At 40.0% G+C, this 14474-nt stretch overlaps 1 protein-coding gene across 8 annotated transcripts in view; it reads right to left on the reverse strand.

Annotated features, from left to right (window-relative positions):
• Positions 1 to 726: 726 nt before the first annotated feature.
• RCBTB1 (RCC1 and BTB domain containing protein 1) overlaps positions 727 to 14474 on the reverse strand; it is a 49880-nt gene continuing 36132 nt past the window's right edge. For 6 of the 8 annotated variants that reach the window (XM_026493242.4, XM_026493240.4, XM_026493241.4 and 3 more), the window contains 4 exons: positions 11809 to 11935; positions 9822 to 9973; positions 9119 to 9249; positions 727 to 3067 (listed from right to left, as the gene is read on the reverse strand). In XM_026493242.4, coding sequence (XP_026349027.1) covers positions 2927 to 3067; positions 9119 to 9249; positions 9822 to 9973; positions 11809 to 11935 — 551 coding nt within the window. In that variant the 3' untranslated portion in view covers positions 727 to 2926. Of the gene's footprint in view, positions 3068 to 3998; positions 4109 to 6449; positions 6677 to 9118; positions 9250 to 9821; positions 9974 to 11808; positions 11936 to 14474 lie in introns of those variants that run through there. The other 2 variants (XM_048215492.2, XM_044381796.3) reach the window with 2 other exon arrangements.

Consider the following 14474-nt stretch of genomic DNA (forward strand, 5'->3'; position numbering starts at 1 on the left):
ACCTATTAAGTTTTCTCTCACTGCCTGTTATGAAAAGTTGTTTATAAATATGTTTTTGTGTTAATTCCTAAACTTCTCTTTCCTCTCTAATAATTTACATGTTCCTTGAGACTAACAACTAGGTCCTTCCCTTCATTTATAAGTACAAGGATCCAGAAACATTTTTCTGCTATGACAGTTCAATTGTATTATCTTTCAGTAGGAATAAAACCATAGGATTTCTCCCAGGGGAGGGGACACAATTGAGAAACAGATGCCATGTTCATTGTGGTACCTGTTTTTAGCCTGATACTACTAAGAATCATAGTACTGATTTGTGGCAAAATACACATACCATGAAATTTACCATGCTGACCGTGTTTAAGTGCACAGTTCCGTGGCATGAAGTACATTCACACTGTTGTGCAGTCATCACCACCACCGATCTCCAGAACTCTTTCTATCTTGCAAAACTGAAACCTGTATCCATTAAACATTAACTCTTCCAGTCCTCTCTCCTACCTCCGACCTCTGGCAACTAGCATTCTGCTTTCTGTCTCCATGAACTTGACCACTTCAGTTACCTCGCGTAGCTGGCTCATTCAGTCTTCATCCTTCTGTGGCTGGCGTACTGAACTCCGCATAATGTCCTCAAGGTTCATCCAGGCTGCAGCACGGGTCAGAACTTCCTTCCTTTTTAAGGCTGCATATTACTGATTTTTGAGAGGAAAAACAACCCTGCACGTATGTCTTAACAGATTATTTATTAATATGTCATTCTAAACATTACATAAATACAGCATATACACTAGAGTATCAAACATTGTTCCAGTAAGAAGTTCAAGAGTACATTTGGGGCTATCTTAAGAAATATGAATACTTTGGCTTTCATTATTACATCAGATGAAGAAAACAATTCAAAGAACAGTTTTCATTTCCTGCTATGATTAACAATAAAACCAAGTAGAAAAATAAGAGTGTATTAAAAAAAAAAAGATACTCGGGTACTTTTCAAAGGACTTATTCCCATTTTCTTCACTACATACTCATACAAATTAGTAATCTACTATGAGAAGTGGTTCTTCACCTATATAAGGAACCTCAGTAAATATTTGTTGAATGAGTGAACAATTTATGGAAATGGATCTATTTTAATTTGTGCTTTTTTTAAAAATTTTTTTCAAGTAAGAGCAATAGTAAACATACTGAAGTTCTTGTTTGTCCAGATCATAAGTCTATGGAACACTGATTGTTACAAACACTACCCATCATAGCTAACAATCAAATTAATGATCATTTATCAACCTAGTAAGAAAAATTCTATGAAGTTGCAGAACTAATTCTAATGTAATAATTGATTCGGCTTTAATCACCTGTGACATGGTCAAGAAAAGGAAGCTGGTACTGCTAGGTTTGTAATTATCTCACTTATCAAAGAACTCCTACCTTTGAGCCCTCACTCCCACCCAACCCCCACACACATCGAGAAACACTGCGAAAAAGAGCAGCTGCAGCAAATCTTCACCTTCTTGTTAACTTGGCTCTGAAAATGTATTTAGTAAGCTCCAAGTTCAGATGAGGGAACTTCCAAGCAGGAAAGAGTTCACTAGGGAGCGCCCACAAATGGAAATGAGTGCATGGGCCAGAGGGCAGAACACAGGTTTGTTCTGACAGCAAGCTCAACAGACACGTGATAAGACTCAGAGGTGTACTCTTCCTCCCAATAAGCAGACCAAAGACAAACAAAAAATACAAAAAACAAAAAACCAAGCTGAAAAGATCCTTTTAAATAGGATCCTATTTAAAAATTCTATTTAAAAGGATCTTTTCAGGAAAACCATCATTTTGATTCTTTTTCGAAGTTAAATTGTGCTAAATATTATACCTAACACAATTAAAAGACGAAGAAACCTAAAATGAAAGCTGCTGAGGTTACAAATAGGCAAATCTGTGTGCTTGGCCTACATAAAAGAGCTAAAACAATTCCGAGAAGTCCCGCCCGAAAGGTGGGTTTAAGAGCCGCTTCTCTGGGTCACATGGAGCAGACATGGCGGCCACAGAGCCGGCACTGAGGAAGGCAAGAGCACACCGAGCACGTCGCTACTCGCCTCTGAGAATGAGCGTGTATGGGGGCAACAGTGGGGGAGTGATTTAAACTTCAGTTCTCAGACTTTGTCTTAATTAAATAAAACACTGCTGGATAGTAGTGGAGATTCTAATTTCTAAAATATTGACCTTTGTCCAAAGTTTCTCTCATGATCAACTTTTTACTCTTTATGTGCTTAAGTCTGAAGAGAAATCTTGGCTGACCTAGAAGTTTACCTTTACATAACCATCATCTCAATAGGTTTAACTCCTATTAAACGGATTACTCTTCTGATACACCATGAAGTTAAAAAAGGTCCTCAGTAGCGCAAACCCAAAGCCTCAAACCACCTTAACTACGCCTTCACAGTATGGCTACTGAACTAGCGACTAACGCAGCATTTCAACGAGCCCCAAAGTCAGCATCTTTAAGCCATGGTGGGGCCTCGACGACTATCCCACAATTCACAAACTGTCCCAATTCCTGGTGTCAAAGGGTTGTCAATATGTGAACCAGGAAAATTACCACAGACTTCCCAAGTCCAGAAGTTCCTCTAATCAAAAACAAAAAAACAAAGAAACAACGAGCTAAAATTTCACCCCTTTACAATGTTCCAGCCAAATTAAGGTCACATTTAAAATATACATATCTGGAAACAAGAGTTGTTCAAAATGGGTTCAGGAAAAGCTGTACATCCTTCATATATTCCTACACAGAACTGTGTCTCAGATGTGAGAAAAAAACAAAAAAACAAAACAACCCTGATGGGTTTTTACCTGCGAAATTACATCACCCGCAGAGCACAAAGGAGGCACCATCGCCCGTGCCCAGAGCGCTCACAAAACCCAGCAGCCTGGGGCTTCAGTTCTTAAAGGCTCCACATTTACTGGCTTTAGCAATGAACTCCTTTAGCAGAGGGCCATCCATTTGCCAAAACGCTGCAGTCTGTGTAACTTCTGTCAAATGATTGATGCAAAACTTAAAGCAGAATTCTTCTAAATCCTGGACACACACAACAAAAATAAAAACAAGAAGAGGCCTTTTTTTATTAACTTTGATCGAATCACTTCTTTCCAGACCCTTCATCCCAAATCTTTCACCCTCCCCTAGAAAAGATATTTGAGGCCAGAAACCTCAAACTAAGTAAACAAGTGACCATAGGTAGGTATCAGAAACACACACACTATTCAGTCAAAACATAGTGAAAGCAACGATTCCACTACCTCAAGTCTAACTCTCCGAAACGCACAGCCATTCACACAGCCTGGGGGGCGGGCAGCTTCTGCAAGGCTGCCACACCGTCTAGTCACACGCAGACCCTGGCTTCAGAAGCTGAAAGCACACACCTGAAACTAAGACAATACTGTCGATTATTCTTCAATAGTAATTGAAAACAAAACTGAAAGCAACTTCGGTCCATCATATGTTTTACCACAGCCAAGAAGTTCGAGAAAAGAATGAAGATTTAGCTTAAGAAGATTTTAAGAAACAGAAAAGTGATAGACATGTTCTCAAGAGACACGTTAAAAAAGAAAAAAATTCCAAGAACCTTACACCCCCTTTTCTGCGCTCCTAGATAAAACGCGTTCATTCTCCGAGCCACAAGGAATAGCACACTACAACTCCCACCAAACTAATTTCTCAGACAGTCAATCCAGAGAAGAATAGAGACCGGAATTTTCAGTCAAATGAAGTCACCAGCTACTGACGCTCAGAAGGAAGGAATATATATATACAAGTGGTAAACCAGAACACCTTAAAAATCTATTTCCGCCAATGCTAATACAGCCTTTCATCCCCAGCAAAGCTGCTACTATGTTTGTGCCCTTAAACACTGGAACATGTATTTATTAAATCAATCAGGTACCAGAATGTATACAAAGTCAAATATATAACAGCAAATCACACTGGAAGCGCTTATCACAAATACCTTGATTTTTTAACTTCGCCAGCTACACACTGAAGGTCAATACTCAGGGTTCTATCACACCAGGAACTCAACAACATTTTAACTGCAGCGTCTCGGTTTCATGTTTCCAGCCACTGTGAAATAAGAAATTTTAGGCAGGGTGGGGAAGGGCCCACACAAACACAGAGACACATCCCCTTCTGCTCTCTCAGTGCAGACCCCTGCAAACAAATACCGCCTTCTTCTAAGGGTCCCTCTGTCCTGAGCCGAATGCAGTTCCCTTCCAGGCATATCACTTCTACTGTGTATCAGTCAGCTGCTGCCGAGGTTTTGTTTTCTAGATATTTCACGATGCTTTTAAAAAATATTAGCACAATCTTTGCCATCAACGTTTTTTAATAAGAGAGTTCCAGTGGGCTGAAGTATAGCTGAATGTTCTGTGTCCTATAATAAACTAAAATGTTAAACTACATAAAACATTCCCTCTCACATTACTGTTAAAGAAAAAGCCTACTCCTGGCATTACAACCCATTGATTAAGAAACAGCTTTAGGAACTGAATTATATTCCACAAGGAGATAAAAGTCATTTTAATCTTACTTATCAAAAATAGAAAACCAGTTTTTCTACATATAATTTAGGAAGAAATAACCAGTCATAAGCACAGGAAGTTCTTCAAACCATGCCATGTAGCAGATGAGGGTCTGCAAATACTAACTTTAATTACATAGTTTCAAATTCAAAGAAGACTGCACTAAAGTCTGCCCTTGTAAAACCTTATTGCTTCCACAGTCTACAAATCTGGAATTCAAGCTCTTTAGAGTACACGTGAAAAAATGAGTTTATCCAGTTTACTGATTACACAGAGATTATCTTGGGTATGAACTTTAAGAACTTTTTATGTAGGTATACAAAGGGTGCCTCTAATTACAAATCGCTTCACACATTTATGAAAACAGCTCGATCAAACTGCCTTCCCTTCCCCTCCAACTAGTCTGAATTGGTGAGATATCTCAGTACTCAAAAAATGTCCTGCAGTTTCAAACATTAAAAGTTGAACTAGAGAATCCTGAAAATAATCTAAATCTGGGTTTTTAAATAAGTAATTGTTGTTTAATAACCAAATCTTGCTTAAGGCAGATCTATGCAAAAGGAAGCACTGAACGCACTTGGAAAGAGAGAAACTGCAAGTTCACCTGCATGAACCAGAGCGGAACAGCCGAGCAATTCACCTCGCAGCCAACGCCCTGAGCCACGTCGCCTGTGATATGTAAATGAGATAAATATTTCTCTGATAATTCCTAAATATTTGAAGAACCTACATGATCTGTTCACCTTATTCTGAAAACAATCATATCTTCAACACCCAGAAAAGAAAATGCAACTCTTACCCAACTAATAAGTTAACTATAACAGGAGAGCTAGGCTTTATATAAAACGTTTCCAAGAACAAGAAAGATCACCAGACCAGTGGATGGAAAAAAGTTCATAACAGGTTGAAAGCATCATCTTAAGGGCCAAAAATACAGAAGTGGGAGAGGGTGCAAAATCAGGGTCTCTAAAACGATATTCTTGGTAGTTTAGAGACTAAATCCTTTATTTATGACATTTTGTAGTGAAATTATTATAGAGTAGTTCTGAGGCAAATCAGATAAAATATCAGATTTGCTGTAATTAGCAAGAAAGCTCAAAATGCTGTTCTGAATAATTTACAAATTCATTCCAAATTTTAAAAATTATTCCAATAACTTATATATTCTGAAAATAACTTGCTTTTCCTTTGAACAGATTTTCTTTAGTAACAAAGTAAAACACAGACAACTGATGGTCTTAATACCCACATTTTTAAAAATGCTCCTGCAGCCTAAATGAACTTCTTAACCAGTCCTAAAACCCCCAAAGCTAAAATAACTGAATGCTGAATGCTAAGAATTCTATCGAAGGCCACTTGGCCAGGGTGAGACAGGATACCTATGTGTCACAAGCCCCCTTGAGACACACTCCAGCACTGCAAACCACAACTACTTCTGTCCAAACTTCTTGTTAAAGTAACAAAACCCCAAAACCATAAGTTTAGAATTTATAGTTAAGTATCGGGTACAAAATATTCCAGATCAAAGTGGTCTTTGGTTTCTTAGAATGTACTTAAATGTCTTACTACACACAGAACAAAATAAAGAAAGGTGCTTTGTGGGGCGCCTGGGTGGCACAGCGGTTAAGCGTCTGCCTTCGGCTCAGGGCGTGATCCCGGTGTTCTGGGATCGAGCCCCACGTCAGGCTCCTCCGCTATGAGCCTGCTTCTTCCTCTCCCACTCCCCCTGCTTGTGTTCCCTCTCTCGCTGGCTGTCTCTATCTCTAATAAATAAATAAAAAAAAAAAAATCTTAAAAAAAAAAAAAAGAAAGAAAGGTGTTTTGTCTCACTAACCAAAAAATATTTTATAGTCTACTGATCATGGAAAACTTTCAACTTCAGAAAGAAAAAAAAAATGTTGACCATCAGGCTTTAGCACAAAACTTTTCAATAGCAATAACCCAAAGCAATTTTGGAATTAGATTCCTCACCTCATATTTATGGCTTCCCACCAATAGCAAAATCTTAGCGAATAAGTTGTTCAGCAAGTAGGATTTTCTGGAAAGTGGTCTACTCTGGTTCCCAACTATTTCTCCTAATGTTCAGATATACATAGAGAACAAAAATTTCCTGAAAACAGTACAAATAGAAACATTTCAAAATTCGTGTGATGAGCTACGGAACTATCTCGATCCAGTGTTTCATTCCCACGTCCTCCCTTGATGGCAATGCGCATCTGGGTTCGTACTAAACGAACACTGAAGAGCCCCTCCGCCAAGCGGTTCCTCAGTTCACACTGGCAGAAGCTTGACGATGCACTCAGAGCATGAGGGCTCCACAACAAGCAGCTTGCTTTAAAAAAAAAAAAAAAATCTAACTATTGAGTCAATACATTTTTGTTGCTTTTATGTGTGTCTATTTGCTTCAAAATGATCTTGTCAAAGAGGGTATAGATGAACTGCAAGAACTTACAGAAAAGAGAAAAAAACGTGAGAAGCATGTAGTCTCCATCTTCCTACCATATGAACCACAGAATGAAGGAAAAATCATCTGGTCTCCCTAAGTGGAGCTTCTGAAAGTCAAGTCAATTTTTTGGCAGTTAATTTCCAATCTGGCTTAACAGTAGCTTCCCATCAACTAATAGATAAAGTGAGTAGGTTTTATTTTTATGTTCTAAACACTTTATTTACTTCCTACATTCTATAACATTAAGGAAATACAATGTAAAAGTACATTAGTCAATTACAGAACTCCTATAAGAATCTTAAAAAAAAAAAAAAAAAAAAAGCCTGGAAAGAAAGAGGTGGTTCTTTCTGTCTTCTACTTTCTAATTTTTCTACATTGAATCTATAATATTTGTGGGGTTGCATTTTTTTTTCCGTTTTTTAGAAAGCACACCTTTGTGGTGAGGTAGTTTACATATATTTGTTCATTCACATAATTCAGCACACTCTTGAGTGCCAAGCCAAACGCCCATACTGTGACAGACTCTAGGGAATCACATATATTTTCAGTCTCAAGGAAGGGACAGTATTTCACGTGTCTATACTTAGTACAAGAAAAGTGAAACTAGTAATAATAAAAAAAAATGACCAGCTGGCATGGGTAGAAGTGGCACGTTTTTTTCTGTGACTTTTTGGGGTAGGTTTTCGCTTAGTGAGAAACCAATCTCCAGCACCTGGAGCTGAGATGTTTGCCTCTGCCTGGACGGTGCTGACTGGTTTTAGTCAGCGACATCCTAATCCCAGAAACAGGGAACTCATTAGCAGTGAAGAGGAGTAGGGAGAGACAGAAGATGTTAAAGTCAATTACCGAGTGGACAGAACAGGCATCGACCAACGTAAAATTACATCACTGGGTAGAATGCAACCTAAAGAAACAGCACTTCTAATAAAGAAGTTCATGTGTCACAGAAAAGGTAGAAAAAAATCTATACTTCCATTTCCTATTAGAAATAATTTACTTTGATCATCACTCCAGCTGTTGCCAGGCCACAGAGAAAGTCAGCTATTTGACCTTATCAAATATTTATAATCATAATCTCAAATAAAAACAGGATGCATTTTGAAAATTTAAGACATAATGGCCCATTTTGATCCCTAAGTGCGATAAAGATGACGTCTGCCTTCCAGGCCACCACCAAGGCCACGGTTAGAGATCTCTGCGGGGGTTTGGTAACTCCCCGGATACCAGGGACTCTGCCTCGTCAAATGATGACAAAATACCTCTAAAAATGGGCTAATTGTGTCACTAAAGGTGCACGCTTTAGCTGGACATCTTGAGCTCCAAAGCGATTACTCTCTACCTTTAATTCTCTATAAATTTATAAAACCAACCAGCCCAGCCTTAAGTTCGCTCATCATCGTAACGCACCGTCCGGTGGTACCGCATTCAGTCAGCTCAACAGACCTCCGTTTCCCAGTCCCTACCCCGTGGCAGGCACTTCAGGGTACAGAGATGAGTGAGAAACGGTTTCTGCTGACAAGCCGCTTACAATCTGATGACACTTTGGTTCCTAACTTTAAGAAAATACACTAAACACAAAATTTCAGGCTCTCCAAAGCCCATTCATTCATAGGTTCTCCAGATAGCCACGAATCCTAGATGAAGAATTCAGTCCAGTGCAAGTTCTTCACACATGAATGAGTTATAATTAGACAAAGAATTTCAGAGCGTACACAGATATGAATCATACAGCATCCTTGGCTTACGACAGGGCAGACTTAGGGAGACGGCAAAGGGGGTCTTGAAAAAAATACAGATGCTGACCTTGAGAAACACCTGAAACTACAATATGGCATCAGTCCAACTGGGCAGGACACTTTCTATTCCAACTCGCCCACAGTACAGCTGCTTGGATCTCAGTTTCTTGGTTAAAAATCAAAGTAGAAGAACAACCATTTGTCAAACTACAAACACAGAATAAACAAGCAAGGCCAGCTTTCAGGGATCAGTCCGTTCACTGATTCCCTAGATAGAAGTGAAATTACTCCTGCTCCTTGTCTCACGCAAGAAAAGTGGGGGGCAGGCCACGGGGAGTTGGACGGGGTGGTCTCTGTTATTTCACGTTACCTCTGCGTCATATCTGACTGCAGCAGAGAACAGCGAAAAGGCATTCTCCACAGTAATTCCGCGCTTGATAATGTGCTGACAAAGCTTTCTCAGTCGGTTTTCACAGTAAGACGTGGCCAAGTCCAAAAGACCTGAAAGCAAAAAGTGTGGAAGGTTTAATCAAGTTTACAATAATTTCCCATAATTTATAAACACACATATTTCATTTTAGTGAAAAGAAGTTATGTAGAGAAAATCAACAGAAGTTTCTTAGTGCATAATACTCTAAATTTTATTAAATAACCCGCCTTTTTCACTCCCTACCTCCCCCATCCCAAAATAGACCTCGCCTACACTCACTCTATAGGTCTACAGTACGAAGGAAGGGGAGCAAATAGAACTCCCCCTCATTGTGTTTCCAAGGTGATAGAGTCAATGCATTAGCAATGCATTTAATATGCATTCAGTATTAACAGACGAACAGAAGTACACAGTCATAAATAAACTTGTGTCCATAATTATTAACACAACACTATTTTTCAAGACATTTACTTCAACTACTGTCTAAAAACCAATCAACTTGACGCGTTTACGCTGCGGAGCCGTAAGAACGCGATGCAGGGTCTGGGACACGCGGGGTCTGGCACACGCGGGGTGTGGGACTCACGGGGTGTGGGACACGCGGGGTGTGGGACACGCGGGTGGCCGGGCCACGGCTGCGTACCTATAGCGTCTTCGGGTGGCAGGTCCACGGCGTCGGTGTAGAGGTACTGGAGAAAGGCACGGTACACTGGGTAAGAAAACTGGTCTATTTCTATCACCTCCTTCATATCCTCGTTCCAGTAAGACTGGAACATGGACCGAAAGTGCTCACACCTAAACAGAACACGGAAAGTGACCTAATGAAGGTGCGGGCGTCAGGGAAACATCACAGGTCTCCCCAGCTACTCCCATCCTTGGGCCCGCGCGCACTGGGATCACGGCTCTCCGGCTAGTGTGGGCTTTCACATTCTCCTTCTGCATATGTTCACTTTCATTTTCTGATGAATATTTCTCATTAAATATTAAGAATTAAGAATCCACTGTCTCCATTTGACAGTCCTCGCTCAGATCAAGTATTCTGCTCACTTGTTTTTCTTAAACAGTGTTGTAGAGAAATGCATTTTAAACCATGAAATTAAAAGACATTCAGAAATGAGAGTTCAAATCTTTGACTATGTATCAGCATCATTCAAATAATTCATGTGGTTTTTAATTTTCATGTAATCAGCATATTCTTAAAATGGCTTTAAATGCTAACTGGATTACATTTAGGCTGATTATTATCCCATTACATGATAATTTTCCTTCTTTTCTGACACATCTTCAAAACAGCCATCAGTCCTATTTTGTTCCTTTGCTTTGACCTGCTCCCCTTCTAATCTTCCCAAGACTGTTACCAACTTACTTACAAACACATTCACTAGGAGAGTCACAGATTGCAAAAAAAAAAAATCTAAGTGGGTCTTTTTATGTTGTATTTGCATGTAAAAAGCCACCTATAGGAGGAACTGATTTCTAAATACTGGGTTTTCTTAAGTATGGAATATACTTCAGTTTTAAAAAACCATCTTTTCAAATCCTTTTAAAATGAGATACGGTGTAAATAAACAGAATATTTTCAAAATCCACTCACAACTAAAAATGGTTCCACCTACATAAGACATGACTTCATCTGAGAAGTAAAAAGAAATAGTTGTCTAGGCAAGGACTGACAAATTAAATGGGATAATTAAATGAAAGGAGTAGACTGGCTGACCACAGTTCACAGAAAGGAACATTTCCAGTTCACCTTTTAATACTTTGGTTCAAATATTTAATCTCAGTAATGACTGACATATGGCTTTTGGTTCCCTTAAAACGTGTTATTCTGTAAAAAGGTTTTCAATTAAATTTCAAAAGGGACTTGTAAACGGCCAGTTTAACTCACTTCATGTGCCTCTCTCTCCATAAGGACAGCCTCAGGGAGCAAGAGTCCAAACCGTTATTAACAAATACAATCCTGCCATCTACTCAATCTAAAAAACATTCCTTTAGTTGGGAATTAGATGTCCCTCAGGGCCAGAGGTTCACCATTCCTGACCATGAGAGCTTTCTACTTGGGGAAAAAGGAATCTTTAAGTGTAAAAGAGGGCGTACACACTTTTCACTAACAAACTTCAGTATTTTTTAAAGCATGTAAATAAATTTGTCAATGGAAATAAATATTCACAAGATCGTCATTTAAAACACAATATAGACAGGGCACCTGGGTGGCTCAGTCTGACTCTTGATTTTGGCTCGGGGTCGTGGGATCGAGTCCCGTATCACCCAGCATGGAGCTAGTTTGGGATTCTCTCTCCCTGTCTCTGCCCCTCCTCCTCCCACCCCCAGCTCAGAGCACATGTGTGCTCTTTCTCTTAAAAAAAAGGAAAAAAAAAACTCAACACAATACAAATATTTACACTACCACATTATGCTTTTCCAAAAAGGCACATGAGTGTGCATACATACACACATGCAAAACTCTTCAATAATGCACGGATCCCATTCACAAAAATATTACGTTGCACCATTTCTCTCTACTGCCAAAACTATTCCTTATCAGTCCCCATTTTGTAGACCAACCAAAAATTGGAGATTGTGAAAAACAAAGTAAGGTTACTGATGCCTCTAAGCTGATGCAAAAATACCTGATTTTCAAAACAGCTTTATGGACATGGATATATTTCCCATCAATTCGAAACTTCAGATCAGCAGTTTCTGGACTATCAAATTCTTTCTTCAGTGATTCAGCAACTGTTAAAAAGTCTTCATGCTCTGAAGGCAACAAACATATCATTAATACAAAAAGTTCAGGAAACATGTTAGAGATATGAAAGACTTTAAAAAGAGAACCATTAGCATGATAGATAATTCCATCAGATTTTTTTTCAAGAGTTCATGCTTTATTTGACAAATCAATTTCACTGTATCAAGGTATCTTGAGTCTATAAACTACCAAAAATAAGTAGTTGGAAAAGCCAATTACCAGTCTTACATACCAAGTTAGGCATTTTAAAATGTGTATTTTGGGGGCTCCTGGGTGGCTCAGTCAGTTAAGCCTCTGCCTTCAACTCATGTCATGATCCCAGGGTCCTGGGATCAAGACTCACATCGAGCTCCCTGCTCAGTGGGGAGTCTGCTTCTCCCTCTCCCTTTGCCCCTCCCCCTGCTTGTGCTCTCTCACATGCGTGCTCTCTCTCAAATAAATAAATCTTTAAAATGTAAATTTTTTAAAAGAAGAAGTTATAGGCAGTCCATTACTATATAACTACTTACTTAAAATTTTAGTGGTTCTCTTTGAGGACTAAGAATTTATCAATTTTCCCTGACTGAAACACCAAGAACACCTCTGCTCTGGGGTAGTTTCGAGGGGTTGGTAAATTCAACTGAAGGAGTGTCAAGAAACAAATTTACCAGTAACCAGTTACCAGGTTAACGCTATGCTGTCATGTTCTTATACAAAGAAACCCTACTTCCTAGGTATGTGGAATCTCAACATCCCTCTTAATCCTACAAACTAACGTACAAACAATAATCCTTACCTGCTATCCAAAAACAGAGCAAACTGACTTAGTAACAATGTACACTCTCAAAGGGAACAGTTTTACAAAAACCTGATCACATTGCCCAATAAGAACTGCTGGTAGGATCATTTGTAAGTAGAACCGTGTCCTCACGGAGAAAAGTAAAGGCACTTGTACAAACCAGGTAACACTTTCCTGTGCTGTATATGCGGACAAAGGGAAACAATGAAACAGCTGACAGGAAAACAAAACAAAACAAAACTCCAGAGTCACTGGCAATGAACGCAGGCACTGTGAACACAGGCGACAGGTTTCGACGGCCCGTAGGCTGAGGGACGCTGTGTCTCAGCGGCCTGCTGCTCTTGGAGGAGGCACATCTGCTAAAACCTACACGGAGACTTAATAAAGAGCTAACCCACGAGCTTTACTATCAGAATCTCCCGAGGAAACGGCATGTGCCCAAGCCCTCCCCCGAGCTCCCACGATGCAGAGCTCTCTTGGCTATGGAGGAAAGAGGACAATCACTCAAAAATCAGGCTTTCCCTGACCCTATAACCTGGATCCCCGGCAAATAAAAGAAAGGAAGTGACTAAGATGGGCACAGAGACCAGGGATCGAGACCCCCCCCCCCCCCGCCCATTCACAAAATAGCTTCGTATCAATGCCTCCACTTCTGCATCAGTCCTAAGGCTTGAAATCGCCCCCCGCCCCCCGCCTTGGTTTCTGGCAACAAGTACAATACCTCCTTTCAGAGAAGTATTCTTCAGAAGTGTTTCTTCACCACCTTTCTAATACTCAGCTGAGAGGGTAAACTGAGAGGTAAAAAACTCTGACTTTTAGTGGGTAGATGGGAAAGAAGTTGTCTAGGAGATATACTGAACGATCTTATCTTTTCCAAACTTAACATTAAAAAATGTTACAACTTCTACTCTGAAAAAGACGTCTCTTCAGGATTAGGATTTTGAGAGGCAAGTACCGGGAGAAGCCTTTTAGAAACAGGTCCAGTAAGTAGCACACGGGGTTCTGAAGATAGACAGTGTTTGGCTGTGCACGCTACACAAAAGCGTGATTATGGCCAAACAGTCCCATTCTTGTAAACTAATTTTTTTCAAATCACAACATTCACTGGAAAAAAAATATATTGTAGGCGCATCAGGGTGGCTCAGTTAAGTGTCCAACTCTCGATTTCGGCTCAGGTCACGATCTCGGGGTCATGAGATTGAGCCCCGAGTCAGGCTCTGTGATGGGTGTGGAGCCTGCTTGAGATTCTCTCTCTCTCCCTCTGCCCCCCCCAACCCTCCACACACTCTCTCTCTTAAAAAAAAAATATACGTATATATTGTATCATATAGTTAAAGAACCTGGAAAAGATTGACTTATTTCACTTTTTAAAAAAATTTTTTTGAGATTTATTTGGGGGGGGAGAGAGAGAAAGCACGAGGGGGGGAGGGGCAGAGAGAGAGGTAGAAACAGACTCCCCACTGAGCAGGGAGCCCGACTTGGGGCTCCATCCCAGGACCCCAGGATGACAATCTGAACTGAAGGCAGAGGCTTAACTGACAGAACCACCCAGGCGCCCCATTGACTTATTTCACTTTAAATATAGCAGCAACTTAACTCTCCCTAAACACACTCGTGCCCCTATGACCAGAGACTGGTCACCCGATGATGGCACAGCCACAGCGAGCTGTCTGACACGCCTGAGCATGACATGTATGACAAGACTGGCCTTCAATATCAATTGCTAAAACAACCCAAACCCCATAGCAGATAAGAACTACATTAATTTT

This window comes from Ursus arctos, unplaced genomic scaffold (assembly GCF_023065955.2).
Source record: "Ursus arctos isolate Adak ecotype North America unplaced genomic scaffold, UrsArc2.0 scaffold_10, whole genome shotgun sequence".
Classification (NCBI taxonomy): Eukaryota; Metazoa; Chordata; class Mammalia; order Carnivora; family Ursidae; genus Ursus; species Ursus arctos.